Source organism: Budorcas taxicolor, chromosome 11 (assembly GCF_023091745.1).
Source record: "Budorcas taxicolor isolate Tak-1 chromosome 11, Takin1.1, whole genome shotgun sequence".
NCBI lineage: Eukaryota > Metazoa > Chordata > Mammalia > Artiodactyla > Bovidae > Budorcas > Budorcas taxicolor.
The window spans coordinates 131,340,427-131,364,248 of record NC_068920.1 but is presented as its reverse complement, the minus strand read 5'-3'; the positions used below and the strand labels follow the sequence as shown (position 1 = coordinate 131,364,248).

The 23,822-nt window shown below is 39.7% G+C and overlaps 1 protein-coding gene across 1 annotated transcript in view; it reads right to left on the bottom strand.

The window, feature by feature from the left end:
* Positions 1-23,822, bottom strand: part of RBKS (ribokinase) — a 100,658-nt gene that overhangs the window by 28,753 nt on the left and 48,083 nt on the right. The window contains exons 3-7 of the mRNA XM_052647955.1: positions 23,245-23,308; positions 22,245-22,307; positions 18,903-19,067; positions 11,299-11,390; positions 5,990-6,178 (exon numbers count right to left, since the gene is read on the bottom strand). Coding sequence (XP_052503915.1) covers positions 5,990-6,178; positions 11,299-11,390; positions 18,903-19,067; positions 22,245-22,307; positions 23,245-23,308 — 573 coding nt within the window. The remainder of the gene's footprint in view (positions 1-5,989; positions 6,179-11,298; positions 11,391-18,902; positions 19,068-22,244; positions 22,308-23,244; positions 23,309-23,822) is intronic.

The following is a 23,822-nucleotide window of genomic DNA, read 5'->3' as shown; positions in this document are numbered from 1 at the left end:
ACATCTCTTGAGGGCATCTAAATTCAGTGGTCCTAATTATATCTGACAAATGGCTAGGTGGCTGGGGATGGGAAGTGGGTGGAGGTTGGGGGCAAGGTCACACCAAGATGGAAATGGTGATCTTTCCATTGTTGGATTTTCAAAGACTGAACTACCATTCTGGATGATATCTCAGAAGTGGGTCAATGGGAACCTATGCTTGGGAGCTGAATAAGCCTGTGCTTGGATGGCTGAAGGCCAGACCCCAGAATGAGGGCAATATACCAAGGAGGTTACCTTAGAAAGCTGTGGGTAGCCCACCAGCCCCAGCAGTCTCCCCACCCTCATGAGCTGGCTTCCAGATCAACTTTAACAGAAACAATTCCACTTCCTACTGGTACAGTCTCCAGTTTGGAGCTGATTCTCCAGCCCTGTATTGTCCCTTGGGGATATCCTAGCTGGGCTGATGCTGTCTAATGCCTCATCAACAACTGTGAATACTACAGGACTCAAATGGATCGAAAGAAAGAGGAATAAAAAACAGGGAAGATGAATCCCTCATCTCACTGGCTTCTGATTCCTCTCAACTTACTTATATACCCTGAATTATGATGATTTATTACAAAGTGAGTGATTATTGAGAGGACAGATTTAGCCTATGGGCTGAATTCTTAAAATTTAGAGTGTCAATGTAGCTTCTAGGATTTAACCATTTACACATGGAAACTTGTAAATCAGGAATTTTACAGAGTCAACAGACCAAGGATAATTAATGTTACAATATGTTATTTCACACGGTCACAATAATCCTACAGTATCACCATGCTTATATGTGTGTAACTCTGACAGTGGAATGTTCAGTGCAGTCATGAACACAAGAAAGCAAGCTCCTGACCTTCAGGTTGGAAGGACCTGAGCAAGGACATGAGTGCCAGAGATGGGAAAAGAGACACATCTGTCTCGTCTTCCAAACTGAGCTGAGGACATCTGCAGCTATTGCCACCCTCTCACTCTAGTACAACGGCAAAAACGGATTAAAAATAGAAGTGATACATCCAACTATTAACACTGAGGCAAAACCGAACATAGCAGCCTGCAGAGGCCTGGTGTAGAGGGGGCGATGGCTCCTTCTAGGGCTGGCTGGCTCCAGTGGACAACGTGCCTACTAACTAAAGAGGTTTCCATCATCCAAGCCATTCCTGATGTACTGAATTCCCCCCAAGCTTTACTGAGATATGACTGGAAAATAAAAAAGTTGGCTCTATTTAGGTTGCACAGCAGGATTTTTTGCTAAGGTGTAATGGATGAGGAGGAGGAGAAAAGGGAGAAAGAAGGTTACAAACCGCCTGAGAGCCAGTAATACCCTCCTGACAAGAAAGTGAAGGAGCCCATTTGTTCAGAGGAAAATGCCTCCCTGGGAGTTCCTCACCTCACCAGGTGAATTAGCTCATCTTTACTAGGCTTATGAAGAAGCTGAATAGTTGTGTGCAGAACCAGCAAGAGTTTTAATAATCAGAGTGCTGGATGAGAGGAGAAAGACAGTACAAAAGCTTGAGGGAGATTCTACGCCCAGAAAATAACTACCCTTGATTCCTGTGGCACCTCCGTTGCTTGGGGTTGGGGAGGGGATGTTGAGTGCCCATTCAGTAGATTTAGTAGAGCAATTAAGTGAAAGATTCTTTATCACAAGAGTATCCATTAGTGAAGTAGCTTTTTGTTATTTTTGTCTGTTCTTTGTTTTCTCAATTAAGAGATAAATACATATACCATAAAATTCACCCTTAAAAAGTGCACAATTCAGTGATTTTGAGTATATCCACAGGGTTGTGCTGGGGAAGGCAATGGCAACCCACTCCAGTACTCTTGCCTGGAAAATCCCATGGGTGGAGGAGCCTGGTAGGCTGCAGTCCACGGGGTCGCTAAGAGTCGGACATGACTGAGCAACTTGACTTTCACTTTTCACTTTCATGCACTGGAGAAGGAAGTGGCAACCCACTCCAGTGTTCTTGTCTGGAGAATTCCAGGGACGGGGGAGCCTGGTGGGCTGCCATCTGTGGGGTCGCACAGAGTTGGACACGACTGGCGCGACTTAGCAGCAACAGCAACAGGGTTGTGCAACCATCAGCACTATCTAATTCTAGGACATTTTTTTATCACCCCAAGAGGAACCTCTATACCCATTAGCAGTCACTCCCCTTTCTCCCCTTTCTCCACCGTCTAGTAACTGTCAATACACTTTCTGTTTCTATAGATTTACCTACTCTGGATATCTCATATAAAATTGAAGTGAATTTATATGAAGGCTACAATATGTAGCCTTTTATGCCTACCTTCTTTCACTTAGTGTAATGTTTCAGATGTTTATCCATGCCATAGCATGTATCAGGATTCCCTTCTTTGGCTGAATAATATTCTATCATATGTGTCTACCAGAATTTGTTTATCCATTTATATCAGTTGATGAAATTTGGTTTGTTTCCAATTTTGGTCTTTTATGAATACTGCTATGTGAACACTTGTAGATAAGGTTCTCTGTAATATAAATTTTTATCTCTTTTGGCTATATACCTGGAAGGAGAATTGCTGAGTCTGTTGTAATTCTAAATTTAACTTTTTGAAGCACTTCCATAGCGTTTTCCAAAGTGGCTACATCATCTTGCATTCCTGCAGGCAATGTTTGAGGCTTCTGATTTCTCACATCTTAGTCCAGAGTTGCTATTATCTGTTTTTGATTATGGCCATCCTAGTGAGTGTGAAATGGTACCTCATTGTGTTCTGCCATTAAAAAAAAAAATCCAAGCCATCCATATATATAGTGGATGTACACTAAAAGACAAAGCTTAAAGTGTAAATGCCCATTCCTCTCCATTCCCATTTCTGTAAAGGAAATACTTTAAATTCTTTTGTTGCTTTCCTCTGTTTTTATCTTCTATTTCTTGGAGTGTTTATACTGTGTGGTTTTTTAAAAAATCTGTTTTAGATATTATCTGTTGAATTCTAGCTAAGGAAGATGAGCATTTAGTTCTCTTATCTTCCCTGATGTGCACGCAAATACACACTCACTTTATCTTTCCATTTTCACAATATGATTATAATCTCCATGTTTGATTAATTAATTATTGTTCCACCCTCAAATTCTGCAAGAGAGCTAAAAATCTCTGGGCATATTCAAACACACTGGATAGCTGGATATTCCACTATTTCTTTCTTTTTCCTTGTTTCTTTTTTGTTTCTGGAAGACATTCCTTCTGGAATGGAAGAGCCCGCTAAGCTCCTGCTCTAATCTGGACTCACTGAGGATGGTGTTTCCTCATAGCTATTGTCCTGGACCTTTCCTTCAGTGTCACTGACTTCTCTCTCTCTCTCTCTCTTTTTAATTAGTCTATTTTTTAATTGAAGGATAATTGCTTTACAGAATTTTGTTGTTTTCTGTCAAACCTCAACATGAATCAGCCATAGGTATATCCTCTCCCTTTTGAACCTCCCTTCCACCTCGCTCCCCATCCCATCCCTCTAGATTGATACAGAGCCCCTGTTTGGGTTTTCTGAGGCATACAGCAAATTCCTGTTGGCTCTCTATTTTACATATGGTAATGTAAGTTTCCATGTTACTCTCTCCATACATCTCACCCTCTCCTCCCCTCTCCCCATGTCCATAAGTCTGTTCTCTATGTCTGTTTCTCCAATGATGCCCTGCAAATAAATTCTTCAGTATCAAGTTGCATCACCTGTTTCCTGAACCCTATATCTTCCTCGGTCTTAGTTTTATCCCAGTTTACAACAGCATATCTTTCAGTATCTTTATTCCTCTGTCCCTCCATTACTGTCTTCCTTTGTGTTTAATAGATATTTTCCAGTGTACAATTTAACTATCTTGATTTTTTCTTTTTTGTTCTTAGCAATTGTAGTTAGTTGGTGATTCCAATGAACACCTTAACTTAACCTAGTTTAGATTAATATTAACTTAATTTCAAGAGCATACAAAGTTGTTTACAGATGCTTTCATGTTACCACGATAGTGCTGAGTGGTTGTAACACAGCATGTATGCATATGGCATATAAAGCCTAAAACTCTACCACCTGGCTTTTCACAGAAAAAACTTGTCAATCCTGATCCAGCACCCTGATCTTCCTGATCTCATCTTCTCTCTCTTCCCTCCAAGTATTAAGTAATCTCTTTTCTCTAAACTATCACTGTCTCTCACCTTTCCTGAACCTTAAAAATTATCTGCAGGAGCTCAGAAACCAAATGAAAGGGCACAAGACAGTATCAATGAAGTGTGAAAACCTTGGTGCACGTGGCTATATGTGTGCACTTTGATGCTCAAAGTTATAATCCATCCTGATCTGTGAAAGCCAATTCTTCAACATGAAATTACTGAGCATTATTACTATTGATTCCAATTTGAACATTTCCAAGGCTAGTTTCTCCAATCAGTCCTATACCCAAGCAGTGCATTTCCACATGAATGTTCTGTGGTGGGCACAGGTGGCCTTCCCTGATCAGTATCTACTTCCCATCCTCTGAAAAGAGCTCTTTGATTTTCATTTGACATCAGGGATGGGATCATGATGTGAGACACAGTGCGAGAAGGGGGCTGCTAGGGTCTACCACCCAGAGGATGCCGGTCTGAGCTCAAAGCCCACCACAAGGCAAGCAGACCTGACAGGCAAGGGTGAACAAGTGAGTCCTGAGGACACGGTTTAGTCTCTGCATTCTGCCTCTTTGAATGTTCTACTTATGTGCACCAGATACATCCCTTGTTCTGAGTTAAGTCATTTAGGTTGTGCTTCTGGAGTTGTGACTGACACAGGTGCTGAAAGCAGAGGCTGAGCCACTTCTCGGCAGCCAGAGGTCCGACAGCTTTGCAAGGACCCTTCGTTTTATTTTCAGCAAAAGAGAACAAACTCTTCTGCTCTAGTTCAGGACCTGGAATAGTTTTAGTCTAATAGAGGACTGCCCTGTTGGCTCAGACGGTAAAGCGTCTGTCTATAACGTGGGAGACCTGGGTTCAATCCCTGGGTCGGGAAGATCCCCTGGAGAAGGAAATGGCAACCCACTCCAGTATTCTTGCCTGGAAAATTCCATGGAAGGAGGAGCATGATAGGCTACAGTCCATGGGATTGCTAAGAGTCAGACACGACTGAGCAACTTCAGTTACTCAATGGAGGACTGAGTTCAGAACTAAATGGAGTCTCTCAAATGCAAGTTACTGTCTTTCTCGACAAAGCAGAAAAACTAGTGGTTTCAGAAATAAATAAATATGATGAGAATAATACTGCTAAGTATAGTTTATCAAATTCCTGATAAAGCACATTTTAAAAAGCATTCAGGATATAATTTTATGTAATAGAAGTACTCCTTACACTTATGTATTTCAATGCATATTTGTATCTAAAACGTTATCAAATGCCCATAAGCTTCTTTTTGGATAAATGACCCACATTTTAAAGTCTTTCCTAAGCAACAAAATAAATAAACATACTGTATAAATATAATAAAACATACAATATATAATAAATTAAATATATTATCTATTATATACATATAATACAGTAGTAACTAGTGCTCCTTGCTATTTCATTCTAGGCAAGAGGCTTGTAAGATCCGGCAGTGTGCTTATTGTTTAAAAATCTGGCCCCATGAGGGCACAGACTTTGTCTTGTACATCACTATATATATATGCACCTAATACATGACTGGCATATAGCAGGTATTCAATCAAGGCTTATTCAATGAATGAACGAATAAAGGTAATATGGGTATAATTTTACTGATATTCATTTTATGGAAGGAACTGATTCAGAGAGGCTAAGGGACTTGTATAAAGTCCCACAGTGGGCTAGAGAGGGTTAAGATACAGTTCTCCAACCTGATTGATTGTTTTTCTCTTCCAACATATTACCTCTTGGGGCCTCTACCGCATGATCCAAAAATTCAGGTGCAGTATCTTAGTTACTAAATGATGATTTTCAAAGGCCAAAAGGATTCTGAAATTGAAAAACCTACCGTAGTATCCACAGCCTTGACTTTCTCTGTGGGAATGTGCTTTGGGACAGGTTCTGTCTGTGATAGCATCACACATCCTTCAGCACCTAAGGTGATGATTACGACCTGGCAGCCCCTTTCCAGGAGCACCAATGCAGCCTTCCCAGCATCTGTGGGGCTGCCAACCTCAAGGCCAGTCAGAATCTCAGCCTGAAATACACAAAAGAGAAAAGAAACAGTGTTGAGAATAAGTGACTGGGTCCACTTCTAGATTAGATCTGTTTCTCTAGGAGATGTCTCCCTTCTTTTTCATAACAACCAAGGCCATGGCAAACACTGGTGGATACTGGCTCAGGAAAATAAATGAAATAATAACAGTGACAACAAAAAAGCTATAAAAGATGTTCCTGAGACAACCGGGAAAATTTGAATGTGGCCTGAATATTAGATGATAGTATAGAATCACTGATAATTTTCCTAGGTGTGATAATAGTATTGTGGTTCCTCTTAGGAGATGCAAACTGAAGTGTTCAGGGTTGAGGGATCATGTCTACAGCTTACTCTCAAATAATTCAACCAAAACAAAAATAAATACACACAGGGGCAAAATAGTAACAACTGATTAGGTGGAGAGGATATGAGTATTCATTGCCCATTCAGCTTTTCCTTATTTATGATGATTTTCATAACAAAGAGTTAGGGGAAGCAAAGAGAATTTCACAAAAGAAAGAAGGGAAGGGGGAAGGGAGGAAAAGAAGGAAGCAAGGGGCCACTGCCAATGATTTTTGATGTAAATCATACCCATAACTTTCACAGCTAAATCCATTTAGTCCTCTCTTGGGCCATAATGCCTTTTTCATATTACTAGTTTGCAAACCATTCATTTCTTCTGTTTGTTTTGCTTGAGAAGATGGAAGCACAGTAGGAGAGGCTCTGAAATATAGCAGAAAAAGCAATGCGCTGACATTCAGAGACCTCCACCTCTCACTCACTGTGGAAACTTCTCCAGGTCACATAAAATCTGTAAGATGTGGGGCTTGGACAGGATCAGTAGTTTCTCCCATAATATAAACAAGTCTCTAGCTGAAGTAGGGGTGAAGGGCTGCAGTCCTGCTTCCTTGCCCACTAGGTACCCAGCCAGCATCTCCAGGGAACCTTTATGGTTTTGAGATAAGCAGCTGAAAATACACTGGACTAGATGAATCATGTGATGCTTTTTGACTTAAAAAGTTTATAGCCAGATTCTGTCTTTTCTGTGTTACAGTTTAATCATATACTATATTTACTTAAGAGTGGGTCTGTCCCTTCCTGTGCTTGCTCCAAACGTGCCCAGATTAACCTTTCTTGCTGCCTATAAATCATCTCAGTGTCTGCTCATTCTTAGTGTCAATTTTCCCAAGAGCACAGGTTTCACTAACCTCACCATGTATCCCCCAACCTGATCTTTTCCATAGACCCTTTCAGTCTGAGTGGGTTATACTGTGAGGCCACTTTCTTTTTTCTTTTTATATAAAAGAAGGTTTGCATTGATCTTCATTACTGGGATCACTTATGTACGTTGAGCTGGATGGTTCATTTTCAGAAACATTGATTTCTTGTGGTTTTTAAAAAACCTTTTAAACAGCTATTCTTTAATGAAAAAATCTTGAACATGAAAAATAATGCATAAATCCTCATGTACTTACCACCCACCTTTAATAAATTTTACTTTATTTTATTAAATTGTACTTTATTTTCTTCTAATATTTTTCTTTAAAAAAGTTAAATGATATCTTCCACATATATTATTCAGCAATGTAGCTTTCCTCTTAACATTTAAAAATTTGTGTTGATATATATAGCTTAAAAAAAAAAACTGCTCTGTATTCCATACTGCAAATATGCTACAGTTTAAACAAAATCTGTTCTCCTTTTCATGGACACTTTCATTTTTTTCCATTTTCCCCCTTTATAAGCAATGATGTATTGGATATTCTTGATATTTATATGTAATCTTTTTTCCTCTAGCTGTTTAAAAATATTTTAATCTTTATTAAACTCCTTGATTTTATACAGTTCCAGTAAAATGTACATCAGTAGAAAGTTATATTTATTTACTTTATATGGTGCTTTTAATATACTTTTGATGTTTTGAGGGCTCATGTCTTTTCTCAATTCTAGAAAACACCCTGCAGTTTTTCCTCTACTAGAGTTTCTCTTCAGTTCCATTCTCGTCTTCCTTCAGTGCAGTTTGACGCATGTTGAAGCCTCTCAAGCTGTCCTTCATTTCTCTAATTTCCTCTTTAATAGTTAACTATTTTTCTTTCTGTACTGTTTTCCAGGAGAATTGAGTTTTCTTCCTCCAGGTGAACTGATCAAGACTCTCTTTCAGTTTGCAAATTCTTCATCCCAGTTTAATGTTTATCTTTCTATGAGTGCTTTAAAAATTTTTTCATTGACTGTTTTTTCATTTTCAAGACTTCTGATTGGTTGGTTTTCATATTTACATACCATCACTTCAATTCTGTTTTTCTTTCACAATTTCTTCTTTTTTTAAAAAAATTTAATTGGAGGATAATTGCTTTACAGTGTTGTGCTGGTTTCTGCCAACACCAGTGTGAATCAGCCGCAAGTATACATTATGTTCCCTCTCTCTTGAACCGCCCCTCCATCCCACTCCATCTCACCTTTCCATCTCACCTTTCTAGGCTGTCATAGGGTGCCAGGTTGAGCTCCCTGTGTTCTCCTTTTTTAATGAATGAGAATCTTGACCATGCTTATTTTAAAGTCTGTTTTGCACTGTTTTATTATTTGGATTTCATCTTGGGCAACTTCCTCTTGAGACTGTTGATTCTGCTGGATCTCTCGCAGCAGTACGTTTCTCCATCCGCAGGCTCACTGCTCGCAGTGAGGTGGAGCATCTGCAGCTCTCACTCCCACCAGGCCTATCTCTGCCTTTCTAGTGGTTTCATGGCTGCATCCACTAGGTCCCCAGGGGTCTCTAAACCAGAGCGAGATGTTACATCGACAACAGGGAGTTCCTCTGCTGGGGTTCTTGGCGATACTGTACTGCCCGTCCAATCTCTACGTTATCAGTTGGCTTGGTTTTCTTTCTGATCTGAGGCAGTCTCTCTGTTCTCCTCTCTCCACATGCTGGGAGCCTTCGATGTGTTCTCGGCATAGCAGCTTCCACCACTCTTTTGCCTTAGCAGGGAAGCCTTAGCCCAGCACTTCTGGTTTCCAGCCATGGGCACTGCGCCATGGTCCCATGAGTAGCACCCTTTCAGTGCCCATTACCCATCCAGCCACCAATGCCAGCTTCTGGGGTTGGAGTACAGCATACCCAGGGCTAAATGCTCTGTGATTCTGTTCCATTTCTGATCTGTAGCGTTATTTATCTTGTTTTTGAGCTTGTAAGTATGTTTTTGTTGTCTCTTTTTACATTTATGTATCAGTGGTTTGTGTGTGGTGCACAAGGCATATCTTAGAGCATGAATTTACATGATTATCATGATTAGAAGTCATCCATGAGAATGTTAAGTTAAAAATTTTTTTTTATTCCATGAAGTTTTTGAGGTCAGTTTCCTTAAAGACCAGAGTTCAATTCATTTGTTCATTCATTCCATAAGGATTTACTAGGTGCCAACTACGTTCCAAATATAATATAAAAGGTGATAATTTCCAAAGATAACTATCAATATATTATCACATTGTATATGCTCTTTTCACACTGTGACAATGAAAATCTTCTGTTGAGAGGGTACCAGGGTGTACTTTCCTATGTATCATTAGAATGGGCTAGAAGAGACACTCTGTGACTTACAAAAGTCACATAAAAGCTACCATGTCTTCTGCCGGGCTCTTGCACTCTCTCCTTCACCCTTCCTTAGGAGACTGGATCTAGTGGGAACCTAACTTCCATCTTGTGAGGAAGCCCAGGCCACAAGCAGAAGTGCTCTGGCCAGCAGCCAGCATATGGGTGAAAGAAGCCTTAGATGATTCCAGCCCTCAGTCTTTGAGTCTTCTAGCTGAGACCCTCAGATATTACAGAGGAGAAACGAACCATGCTGGGTCCTGTCTCAATTCCTGATGCACAGAAACCATGATGGACATAGTTACTGTTGTTGTAAGCCACTGGATGTGAGGGTAATCGATTGTGCAGCAATGATAGCCATTGGATACAACAGTGAATAAGAGATGTCCATGCCCTTCCAGGAGAAGACGGAGGTACTGAATAAGGAATCCGAGCTGTGATGAGTGTTTGAAGAATAAACAGTGATGCTCTGTAAGTGTCTAACAGGGAAATCTCAACCAGTTTGGCAGTTGAGGTTAGTCTAACATCTTATTGTGAAATGGCCACTATCTCCCACAGTTTCTTTTTCCCAACACAATGTTTGGCTGTGATGGTTGCTCAAAAATATTGCATAACCTATTTGTGGCTTCTTAAAATTATTCTCCTTGTGGCAGTCTTCTTTCTTATTTCCTTTATGTTCTTGAGAGATGAACTTAACCAAAAGGCAGATCAGGAAATCCTAAAAACCTCCATTCGGCCTTTGTACCAAGTGGAAAACTACTATTACAGTTTATTAATTATAAACTGTCTTTCTCTGTATGTTGCGTTGTATAATAGGTCTTGCCTCACCATGGTGGGGGTGAGTGCTGGTCTAAAACTGTCTGGTCGATACAAGGGAAAACATGGAAATTTTTTCCCTAAAATACTTCAGAATGAGTGGCATGATATGAATCTATATAGACATTTTATGCAGATATATACATTATGACCCTCAGATGGACTGCGAGGGTGGTTCCCCAACGGAGTGGCCACCAAGGTCTTCCCATGGCAGCAATGGAGAACCTGTGTCTGTCTACCAATGCAGTCACAGGGTCTTCACAACAGAACGAAGCAGATGCTACAGGGTTATATGTTAATTATTAATAGCTCTGCTTGATAAAATATAGGACTCTCAGTTAAACTTGAATTTCAGATAAACAACAAATAATTTTATAGTATGTTTAGTATATTATTTCTTGTTTGTCTGAAATTCAAGTTTAACTGGGTGTCATATTTTTGTTTGCTCTCTCTGGCAGTTCCAATGGTAATTAGTCCATAGACTATGGAATGATTAAACAATAAAACAGAACATGGGTATGACTCAGGGAATCCTTTTTCTTCTAGGACTCACTACTTTCCTTTTTTCTACATCCCAGTCAACCAAAAAAATCTGTTTTCATTATGCCCAAGAATTCACATGCAATACAGTTCATGTGGTTAGTCCTGGATTCTTTGCTTTATCCACATACATGAAAGTCTTTTGGTCTCTCAAGGAAGGAGCACAACCTTCCATCCTTACCTCACTTTCATTGCAGCAGAACACATCTGAGAGGGTGTAGAACTCGGGGTCCAGGTCAGCAATGGCAGGCGCCGGATTGAACAATGTTTTCACTACAAAGAAGTGAAAAGGGAGTTCTGTGGTTATCATTTTTAACATGGTGCATTTGTGAACATTCAGTAAGGGAAACCCCCAAGTACAACCATTTTCCCCAGCAGATTAAAAAATCGACTTAGTTATAGATGTAGAAAAGTTTGGCCTCTCAATCTCCGTGACAGCCTAGTATCAATTCCTTCTTATGTCCATTTGGTCTGCTTTTTACTTTACAACATTTCAGCCCCAAGGGCAAGCAGCAGTATTTACAACTAAGGTGGTAACAACGTTCTGGCAAAGAGCAAGAAGAACATTAAAGAAGAATTTAAATGATGTGGCATGAAAGGACACGTGCAAATGTGAACATGCAGGCTGGTGAACATTTTTGCAGATTACTTTAAGCACTTAGTCGCAAGGCAAGTTCGTAAATCCATTTTCCAGGAAAAAAATAAAGACATGATAGAAAGGAAACAATGAAGAGCTCAAAAATTTCCTGGTAAGGATAGTAAGTAGGAGGGTCATGTACATATGCATGTTTTGAGCACCTATTTTTTTTAATATCTTACAAATATATTCCACGTACTCAGGCAACCATGCACATTCACACAAAAGCTTACAATCTTGGCTCTATGGGCAATCTGGGAACATAAAGTAAAGACTGATAAAGGAGGAGAAATTCAATCAGAGGCTGAGAGCTAGCTCTGAATAGGAGACTACAAGGGGAGAATGGATGGGGACAGCAGAAAGAGGAAAAATGAGAATGTCACAGCCATCACAGTGTCAGAGGAAGTACATTTTTCAGAGGAGGAAAGTGAGCCTCAGAGAGATGAGGTCAGCCTGAGGACACACACTGGGAGATGGTTAAGCGGGGTCCCAACCAGGGTCCTCTAGCTTGAAGTCTAGGGTTTAGACATTTCTCAAGTGGTTGCCTCTCTAGGCCAGGACTCTGTTCATAGCAACACAAGCCCCCCATGCCAATGCACAGTATTTAACAATAGTCTTTGTTGTGGAACTTTGTAAACATTAAAAAGAAGTATTTAAAAATTACATTCACAGGAAGTTCTCCTTCTGTCAAAACACTTATGTATCCACCAGAATACCTGACTAGGTTGGTCAGTCTTTTTTTAACCTTATTTTTAATTGGAGGATAGTTGCTTTACCATAGTGTTGTGTTGGTTTCTTGGTTGGTCGTCTTTTCCTTACCCAGGTCCACTGCCTTATGTGTTTAGTAACTCCAATTTACTATAAACCCACAGAGTAAAATACTCTAGCTGCAGTCCTCAGAGACTCTTCTAGAACAGTGGTTCACAAACTTGGCTGCATATCAGCCTCGCTGGGAGAGCTTATTAAAATGCCTGATTTCTAGGCTCCACCTTCACTGAATCAGACTCTCTGGGGGTAAGGTCAGTGAGTGTGCATAGTAACAAGTTCTGCAAGTGGCTCTCCCGTGGTTAGTTTGGTGCTGATCCATCCACGTTCCTGGGGAAGATGTGTATTCGCACGTGGCTAGTGAAAGCTGTCCACTCCTTCTGCCTGGGGAAGCAAGCTGGTGTATGGCTGCACCTTCTTTGGTCTTACTCAACATTTTGGTTTGGTTGGTGGATGTTGACCAGCGGTTTGTAGGCCAACACTATTCCCACATTTTCATTATTTGAGAATCTAGAATGTCCACCCACAGAAATTCTATGGTATATTTTTGGCTGCTCATATTTTTACACAGGGCTATTGTGAAGCTTAAATTAGAAAATGGATGTAAAAGCCCTGTGTAAACTGTAAAGTGTTGTACAAAAGTAAAGGATTATTACTGTTATTATATTGTCCTTTAGCCATAGCCCCATACCCCTGCCTGTCCACCCATCTTGTCTGCCTTCTGTTGGAGTTTGGATCCCGGCAAAAATCTCTCTCATTGGTTTACACACTTCAGCAAGGTCTCAGAGATGTCAATTATGCATAAAGGCCCTCATTGCCCAGCATTCTAAAACATCCATTTAGTTTTTAGGTTTTCAAAACAAATATGTTGTTCCCTATTTTCTGCAGGCATAGAGTTGAAACACCATAGCTCACCCTATCTGATCCTCAATCCTGCACCCAGCAGCTCTGAGCACAGGTTAGAGCAAGCTGTCAGGATGGAACAACGGGACCGAGTAATTTTTCTTATAAAAGTTCCATTTCATTGCAAAAGAGCCTTGATCTAGTAATTCCTTTTCTAAACCTGTCCTACACACACACACCCAGGCCTGCAAAGATGAGGTACAGTAGTGTTCATTCAGCTCTGCTTGTAACAGAAAAAAAACAAAAGAAACTAAGTATCTATCAGAGTAGATAAAAAATTATGACAAATACTCCCCACTGCTACTCAAAAAAATGAAGCAGATCTCTGTTTTGTCATAGGAAGACTTCTATAATTTATTTATAAGTAGAAAAAAAAAGTATTATAGTAAAGTCTGTGGTAAGATTCCCCTCTTTTTTTAAACAAAAGAAATAAAATATAACTATATGTGTATTTATATTTATACACTTACACAGAAGAGAAAAAAGTCTGAGAGGTTACTCACTAAATTAATGTGATTAGTTACAAAAGGCTGAGAATAAATCTGACCATAGCAGAGTAGCTGCTATATACCATGCAAAGACATAACTCTTAAAATATATATAATATCTCACATCAAGAAACAAGTACACTCTGAGTGAAATGATAATGTCTTGGTTTCATTTCAAAATGATCCAAGGTATAAGTGAAACAAGATTGGCCAAGTGTTGATAATTGTTGAAGCTAAATGATAGTATATATGGGTTTACCATACTATCCTCTATATGTTCACAAATATTTGAACTTTTTCACAATAAAAAAACAAATTTTAAAGAAACAGTTACATTGAATTTTAAGCAATAATGGCTGGATTGAGAAATTCCGCAATTTAATTTGACTGTAAATACTGTATAAAAACCAGTCAAATCTTATTTGCCTATATCTTACTAAGGGGAAGCATTCTTACCAAAAGAAATTGAATACATAGGGTTAGAGTCCAACTAATAACTAAATTTAGGAGGAAAAAACTGCCATAAAGAAAGGATCCTCTTTGGCTCATGCTACCATAAATAAGCATGGATACTTTACCATGATGAAAAAACGAAGAATCAGTAGATGGAGCTCATCAAAGAAGAATGCAAACTTGTAATAGTCAAGATGGAAAAAAAAATGATGTCATCCTGGAACCATGTGAAACTAGAGAACACAGGATGTGCAATGCCGTGGAGTAACTTGGAGCTGCAGAGGTGACAGACGGCACCTGACAGTAATTATTATTCATTACTATGTACAATGGACTAAACTCCCGATTGTCTTAGGCTGTTGATGGCTGGCACAGTAATATCAGTGAGGAACTGGTGAGGCCCAGGAAGGCAATTGTACAGGCAAAGACAGGAAAATGAAGCTGACTCTTAATGATGTCAGCATGAAAGGTAGGGGCTGGATAGTTAAGAAGGGCCTGCGAGCGAGCTCAGAGAAACAGGAGAAGACATCACCGTAAGTAAAGAAACCATGGGACAGTTGGGCTACCCAAAACACTGGCTAGGCAGTCTCTCACTCTAGAGCTTCTTCTCTGTGACTTGGGCAACAAAAACACCCAAAGCTTGGGTGATGTGCTGAACCATGTCATCAAAGTCAAGGTGGTCAGCCAAGAAGCCTGGTTTGCTAAATGGAAAAGGACTAAAGTGGCATTAAAAGATATTTTGTATCCTACCTAGAATTTAATTTCTTGGCGATCTTACAATTTCAATTATTTATAATTGTTCCTGTAATGTTCCATTTGCTTTAAAATGGATATAAAGACCAGAACCAACATGCATAATTTCATCACAAGCAGCTGCAGCACCAGCTCTGCTGTGGGCCTCCCTCACAACACTGTGACTTAGACAGGAGAGGGCTGTGGAGGGATCGCAAGTCATTTTTGACATTGCAGGTGTTGCGTAAAACCAATGCTTTCATTTTGGTAAATTCTGAGACAGTATATACAAAGATGGAGGGGGAACTTTCTTCTCTGTATTTTAACACCTGATATATAATCCAGTTGTATAATGTGTTTAGTTCAAACCTCATTGCTTATCAATAAAGAGATAAGGGAGTTGTGAAATAAACCCATGGCAATGGGTTTATTGTCGTCAATGGATGACGACAATGATTTTACCATCTTTCTTGTAGATGGAATAATGCTGATCAGCACCTATGCCAGCCCTGGGCAATGGACAGGACACTCAGTGTTCAACAGATCTTCATTCTCTGCCTGTTCTGCTCTGTGATCAGCCCACTCTCACATTACAACATTAAAGGAATGTGAGGGCTCTCAGTCCGATCCCCATGTTTCACGCAAGAAACAGGCCCAGTGCGAGGAACTGACGTACTTGCACGAGGTCCTCCATTTAGTAAGTGATTTGATTCTGAATTCAAAGCCATACTTCATGACTCCTAAACCAGTGCCACTCTGCTGTACTATACACTTCTCTCAGGTGAGAATGAAGACACATTAAATCAAACACACACACACCCACACCACTCATAGTATAGAATCTAAGCTATGATAAGTACCAAACGGACCAGCTGGATACTAGACAAAGGCACACGTGTGCACGGTTGCTTGGGTATGTGTTTTATGTGGGCGGGAGAAGGCAATGGCACCCCACTCCAGTACTCTTGCCTGGAAAATCCCATGGACAGAGGAGCTTGGTGGGCTGCAGTCCATGGGATCGCTAAGAGTCAGACACGACTGAGCGACGTCCCTTTCACTTTCCACTTTCATGCACTGGAGAAGGAAATGGCAACCCACTTCAGTGTTCTTGCCTGGACAATCCCAGGGATGGAGGAGCCTGGTGGGCTGCCATCTGTGGGGTTGCACATAGTCGGACACGACTGACGTGACTTAGCAGTAGCAGTAGCAGGGGACACACTGCCGAAAACACTGTAGGGTCTTGTCTCTGTGACTTAAGCAGTAATAACACTGAAAGCTTAGGCTACATGTTAGAGAGTATTATAATTCATTGGTTTCACTTTTCTAGAGATACTCTTCATAAAGGCTCAGTTCCTTGAAATCAATGGGACACGGCAGTTTCTTTATTTAAAGTTTGCCCTAGGACACAGAACTTGGGTCTTGGAGTCTGGAATTGTGGTTTCTACAGTGACTTTGGTTGAGCTAATTACTTAACCTCTCTATCTTCTCCTCTTCAATCTGGGAGAATAATGCATGCCTTACTTTGTCATAAGGCTTTTCTGAGGATCAAATATGTATGAAAGTGCTTTCTAAACTGTAAAGTACATATAGGTGCAGGTATTGCTGCTAAGTCACTGCAGTCGTGTCCGACTCTGTGCGACCTCATAGACGGCAGCCCACCAGGCTCCCCCGTCCCTGGGATTCTCCAGGCAAGAACACTGGAGTGGGTTGCCATTTCCTTCTCCAATGCATGAAAGTGAAAAGTGAAAGTGAAGTCGCTCAGTCGTGTTCGACCCTCAGTGACCCCATGGCCTGCAGCCTACCAGGCTCCTCCGTCCATGGGATTTTCCAGGCAGGAAAAATAGTCCCAATATTACAATATAAGAAAGATCATGCAGAATTTCCTGAGGCACGCTGGCTCTCAGGAAAAATGTGAAGTAGACTAGGTGGACTGTGGCCCTCCATCACCTACTCCTGCTCGTTCCTGATGCCCCAGGTCCTCCAGCTCCTCAACAGAAAAACTGCCTGGCAGATAACAGAGGAAACACCGCTGGACCCCAACCAAACGACTGCCCGGGTCAGGCTGCCTGCCCATCCAGATAACTCTAGCCTCACCTGTGAAAGGTTAGCTCTTCCACTGTGGTTGCTGTACCTTTCTCTCCTCCACAAGCTGGGTAGGTAACAGGCTATTAGACTAGGACAGAAGGAAGAGTCATCTCTGAGAAGCGAGGGATAGCAGGAAAAGAAGAGAAGTTACATGAGAACATGCTTTGACCTATACAAGGAAGATAAGAGCTTGAGTGAAGTGGCTCATTGTACTCACATCACCTGATTACGATGAGTGCAGTGTGGAGAATGTTCACCATAAGCCTTAGACTTTATCTGTGACACCCTAAGAAAACATAACCAAATGAGTTTTGGCTCAAAATTCTTCCTGACAGCTTCAAGTCCATTAGAAATACATTAAATGTCAGTAAGAATTTGCCACAGCATGTTGTTTTGTCAAGAGAAAATTTGTTAAATCAGGACATACATTTTAAAATTCTCCACAAAATCATTTCGGTAACTTATTTTCCATTTATTGCTATGTAGAACACTTATACTTTGAGAGAAAGCACTTATAAACACACACACACACACACACACACACACACACACACACACTTTTTTCTTTTTTTCCTTTTTGTCTTGATGAGAAAGTTTGATCTGGAAAAGTCAGTGTGGTTCTCTCCCTATTTTCTTCTTAGTATAAGACAAAATTATGGCCACAATATCAAGAAGAAGCCACTGTCTTAGATAAGTGGATAGATTTTATTTTGATTTTTTTCACTAAAGGGTACTGGAATCAGGATATTATCCTAATTTTAATTTAAAAAAAGAAGTGAAAGAGGGAAGAAAATTGGTGTCTACTGAGAAGTACTATACCAAACTTGGCATCCTATTTTATTTTATTTCATTCTTAGAACAATTCTGTAGGAGAATATGTCTATATGCATTTAACAGATATGGCTCAAAAAAATCAGATAATTCTGCTAAGATTATAAAGCTAACAAGGAACAGAAATGGGATTCTAACTCAGATGATTTCCTATTAGTCAGTAGTAAAAAAAAAAAAAAAGAAGCAAACAGAAAGAAACTACTTAGATTTTTTTCAAGTTTGTTATATGTTGGGGGTGAGAGAAGGGGAGTGGGTGAGAGAACAGATGAATCAAGATTAACCATGAGTTGACAACTGTCAAAGCTGGGTCATGGGTTTCCTTATAGAATTCTGCCTGCTTTTGTGTGTTTGAAAACTTCCAAAGTCTAAGATTAAACAAAACAAAAAGAGCTACTTAAAGGACATTGACAACATAGAAAATATTACATATAAATAATCTTTTGTTGTTTTTAGAAAAGATGATAAGGTTTTACAAAACGGAGGAAGATTTAATCTTCAGTCCTTGAGCTGTTTATCCAGGTGCACCTGGGCAGTGATTCTCCATGACCTGCAGCTTAAACTCTGTTTCTCAGAATGGAACTCATTCTACTACTTGGAGTATATCTTGGACAAGGGGCTCTTTCAAAGATTCCAGTTACTACTTGAGTTATTTCTGCTAACTAGACTGGAGATTTATATTTCAGAATATCAGAAATACTACTCGTGTTATTTCTCCCCTCCCCATTTGTAAGGTTTTCTAACATTATTGAGAACTACAGGAAGGCAGTGAATCTCAGATGGGAGAAAATATTTTACTGCAGAAAAATATGGCATTGCTTAACTTGAAAAGTTAACTTTCACTGAGACAGTGATAAAAGCTTTATAGAAGGAAAGACAAATGTGTAAAATTACCTCCATTGCTGTGGGCTATTCTCAGGGCTTCCAAAGAAGTTGTAGGAGTTACTTCTAGCTGGCAGATCATTACTTTGGCCCTGCTAATGGCACTGGCTGCTTCCCTCAGGTCTTCTGTATTCAAAAGTAAATTTGCTCCAGCTACTATAACGATGATATTCTGGCCTATAAAGAATTTCTAGACGTTTATATTAAAAATCAAGCAAAATCAAGCAACAACATCCTGCAGTGTTACATTCACCCTTAGAAAACCATTATATAAAAAATGTTATAAGTATGAGTTTTAATATTTCTAAGCCATTCAGGTTAAATTTTGTATTCCCCATGGACCTTCTTTTATATCTCTGTAGGAATCATATTATTCTTATCATCTTGAGCAAAATCTAAAAAAAACCAGATTTCCCTTTCAGTATTCTTATGTACACAGAATATTAGCTGATAAATTATACATAACATACTTAAAATAGTTTCTCTTACGGGAAATGGCTGATACAAGGTATATGGTAAAGATTCTGAATCCTAAATGACAGATGTCATAATGATGAGTATAAACAGGAAGAAGCTTGCTTAATGCTAAAAACTAATGCTTTGTAGTATGCAGTCAGTTCATGCGTATGTCCCAGGGTATTCTGCAAAGTGATTTTGTAAATCAAAACACATTTTATAATATTAAACAGATAAAAACTGTACTAGGTAAGTAGGGAGACAGTGATATCTGGCCTGTACTGTACTAGATCAAACAGAAGCAGGACTGAGGACTCTTGTATGCTCATCACTTGGAGCCACTCTCTACAGTCTGACCCAAGCGGGGGTGCGGTGGTGGTGCATTTTCTCTGTCAGGTGAAGTCTCCAGAGCTGTGCTGTCCCTTAGGGTAGTCATGAGTACAAGCCATGTGTGGTGATTGAGCCCTTGAAATGTGGCTCGTTCCAACTGAGATGAGCTTCAGTTGCACAACAGCAGATTTCAAAGACTGTGTACTAAGAAAAGAAGGTAACATAGCTCACTAATTTTAAAGAACATTTTGATTACATGTTGAAAGGATAGTATTTTGGGTTAAGTCAATATATTAAGATTCATTTTACCTGGTCCTTTTTACTTTTTAAAATGTGACTAAAAAGGTGGCTCAGTGGTAAAAAATCTGCCCGCCAGTGTAGAAGATGTGGCTTCGATCCCTGGGTCAGGAAGATCCCTGGGAGGAGGAAATGTCAACCCACTCCTGTATTCTTGCCTGGGAAATCCCATGGACAGAGGATCCTGGTGGGCTACAGTCCACCAGACACGACTTAGAGACTAAACAACAACAGTGGAAAATGTAAATTTATGGATATAATTTGCATTATAGTCTATAGGACAGCCTGACTCAGAGGGATGGGCTGCAGCAGTCTTCTGTGCTCTAGGCTGCTTGTGCTGATCATGTATAGACATGACCTAAAACCTCTTCCGACTACAGAACACGTGCCGGCCTGTCCTCTTACCACAGGTATGCGTGTTGACCAAGGAGGACTTGATAACATGGGGGTGGTTCAGGGTAAACCCAATCTCAGTACTGGAAAAATTCAAAGTACCTGCATCCTGGAAGACAGCATACCTCCTCCCCTCTCTCCTCCAGTGACTTCATTCTCTTGGCCACTGTCCACTGCTGCTCTGTGTTGCTGACGGGTTTGGCCTGGCTTTGGCTGATGTGTGACAAAGCCCAAGACTACAGCTGTCTGGTGGACACTGTCATATGGCTAGCTCATTCATACCTCAAATTTAACTTGTCAGAACCACTATTCATCCCTCCACTTAAAGATGCTGCTTGTTGCCTCTCTGGCTATCTGTGTTAGCTCTTATCCCATATGCTGTAAACCAGACAAAGTTTACTGTAATAGGCAGCCCAATACACAATATTAAATTATATCTTTGCATGGAAAACATGGTATTATGTCACCCAGATAAGGAATAGAACTTGATGATATCCCTAGAAACACCACCACCACCGAAAAAGAGGATTCAGACAGGGAATGAGCTGTTGTTGAAAGTGATAATTACATAAGATATGGCTTAAAGTAAAGGACACAGACTGTTGTTAGGATGAAAACTTTCGTCTACTGTTTTTAAATAGAATATATTTTTGGGGGTTGTTATTGCAACTTTGAGATCACTAAAGTAGACTAAAAATACCGTAATTTCTGTGATAAATGATTTTGTGAAACTGCATTATAAATAAAAGACATATTAGGACAGTTCAGTTCAGTCAAATCCTAATTTAATACAGTGTACTCTGACTCCTCACAGTACAGTAGGTTCTTCTGTCCTAGGAGCTCCATGAAATGCTTGGTCCTTCTGAATATTGTGTGTGTGTGTGTGTATGTGCCCAGTCCTGTCTGATTCTTTGTGACACCATGGACTGTAGCCTGCCAGGCTTCTCTGTCCATGGAATTTTCCAGGCAAGAATAATGGAGCAGGTTGCCATTTCCTGCTCTGGGAGATCTTCCCGACCCAGGGATTGAACCCTTGTCTCCTGCACTGGCAGGTGAATTCTTTACCACTAGCACCATTCAGAGGGTGGTGGGAAGCTCTCTGAATATTAACTCTGATTTAAAAAAAATCTTATTTAAGAGTTTTTATACTTAAAATAGTTGGCAGAAATTCTAAAAACTTTCCTTGAGGGTAAAGAGAAGTTACTGTTTTTTTTTTGATTACACCTTGTGGCATGTGGTATCTTTGTTCCCCAACCAGGGATCGAACCTGCACCCTCTGCAGTGTAAGCATGGATTCTTAACCACTGGACCATGAGGGAAGTCCTGGAAGGTTACTGTTTTTAAAACACACATTTCAACTATTGCAAGGTCCCGTGACAGACATGGTTGTATATATATACTTTTGAGATTTGATTGCTATTTAAAGAGCAGACAAAATTGAACACTAATGACAAGTTATAAGCAATTGGTTGCTGCCATTTGCTCAGTAAATATTCTATAAATATGATTCATCAACTTTCCTTTGCACCTATCTATTTACATGTATTTACTTAGTAACTGAAGTGACAGATGAATACTTAACTACTTTTAGAGATAAATATCAATTCTGGGTTCACATGAAGGGTAATGGGATGCTACAGAATATAAGTATAATTTTGAGGCAACTATATCACCTCATTTATATTGGATGGACAATTTTGTATTTGAGCGATCAACTTAGGAAGTATAAATAAAAGGAAATATATATATTTAGATTGGAAAGACCATACATTAGGCCTTGGAGTGGTGGGTATGGTAAGAGATGCACAGGAACAGGGTGAAAAATGGATGTTTCTGCCCTAGTTCTGGAAACGATATCCCAATGTGCAAAACATATACCTTCACTATCGACAATGATAGAAGCAGCTCCTGTCGCAGCATCTTTAGTCTGATATGTAAATTCTAAAGGAAAAAAGAAATCATCACGTATGTACAGCCTGGCAGGGATAATCTATTTTTTAACAATTTCAATGCAACACTAATCCTTGGAAAAACTTTTTAACCTTTAACCATCTGGAATGATAAAAAAGACATAAGTAATTAGTGCTAATTTATACTCATCCCCTACACAATGAGGAACATACAAGTCTTCACACTTCGTTGTGCCTTTTTTCTACATTAGTGGCAGCCCAGTAAACCACCCCCGCTTCCAGTTCCTCCAGATTATTCACAGTTGTACATGTGCATTTTCCTAGACCACCATATTTCTTTTCTTCAGTGAAAGAAATGACAGACTTGAGATGAAAGACTAAAGGTCAAACTCATAAAATGAACTTGTTTGATTCTCTTCATTTTCATAAGCTTTGCATCTCATCAGGATTATGGTCTGGTGCGTAAATGGAAATGTTGATCAGGCAGCCTTTGGCAGCAGCAAAAAGCCCTGAGCTGGAGCCAGAGACCTGCATTCTAGCCCTAGCTCTGGCTCCAGCTTAGCTGTGTGGTCTTGGACACATTCAGAACCAATCTGGCCTTTAGTTTTCTCTCTTGTGAAATGATGGTATCAGCATCAGTGGTTTCTCAGATCATTTCCAGCTATGACATTCAATGACTTTTCTTAAAATATCTGTGAATGCAGCACCTGTTTTCTCTTGTCACCTACTTTTGAAACATTTCTACGAGATGAAGGTTTGTAACCTCCTACCATTTTATTCCCATCTGGAGAAATGTATATGTAAGAAGTAACCAAAGTGTAGTCAAGCAAGACTAGACAAAGCTGAGCATAAAAGTTCTCTGGCCACCAGGGGAGGATCTAATAACTCTATTCTATATTTGACTTTTCTTATAGCCAGATTCCAGAAGAAAGTTATAAAAACTAACTTTAAGAAAGATGAAATTTTACCTGTAGAAATATCATTCTGTTTTAAGTTTTCTATATAATCATTGCCAAAGGAATCTTTGCCAACCTGTACCAAAGAAATGATGAACATTAGATGTTTTACACTTAGTAAAATGCTATAATGTAGTTTTTAGAATACTTAGCATTTTAAAAGGGCATATCTGCACAGTACTTTATAAACATTAACTAATTAATCTTCTTAATGTAAGATGCTAGACTTGATTTCAACCCAAAGAATTGTTATATATTAATGTTCCATTTATATCCTGCCTAAAATGTGAAGCATTTAATGACTGTCACACGTTCCATAGCTTCATTCTCATTTTGATCTGTTCATACGAAAATTCCCATTGAGACAGAGCTGTCCACCATCAACAATCCTCAATATTTATGAAGAATCTCAGTTATTCATACTATATATCTATACTATCTATAGTATATACTGATATACTATAAATCACTATACAGGAAGACAACTTTGGAATGACCTGCCTGGTGTTTGGGAATCTTCTCCTCTGACCCTGACATAGGGGGCAAAGAGGAGGGAATTTAAAAAGCCCTAGCTAGTTTGGGTAAGTTGG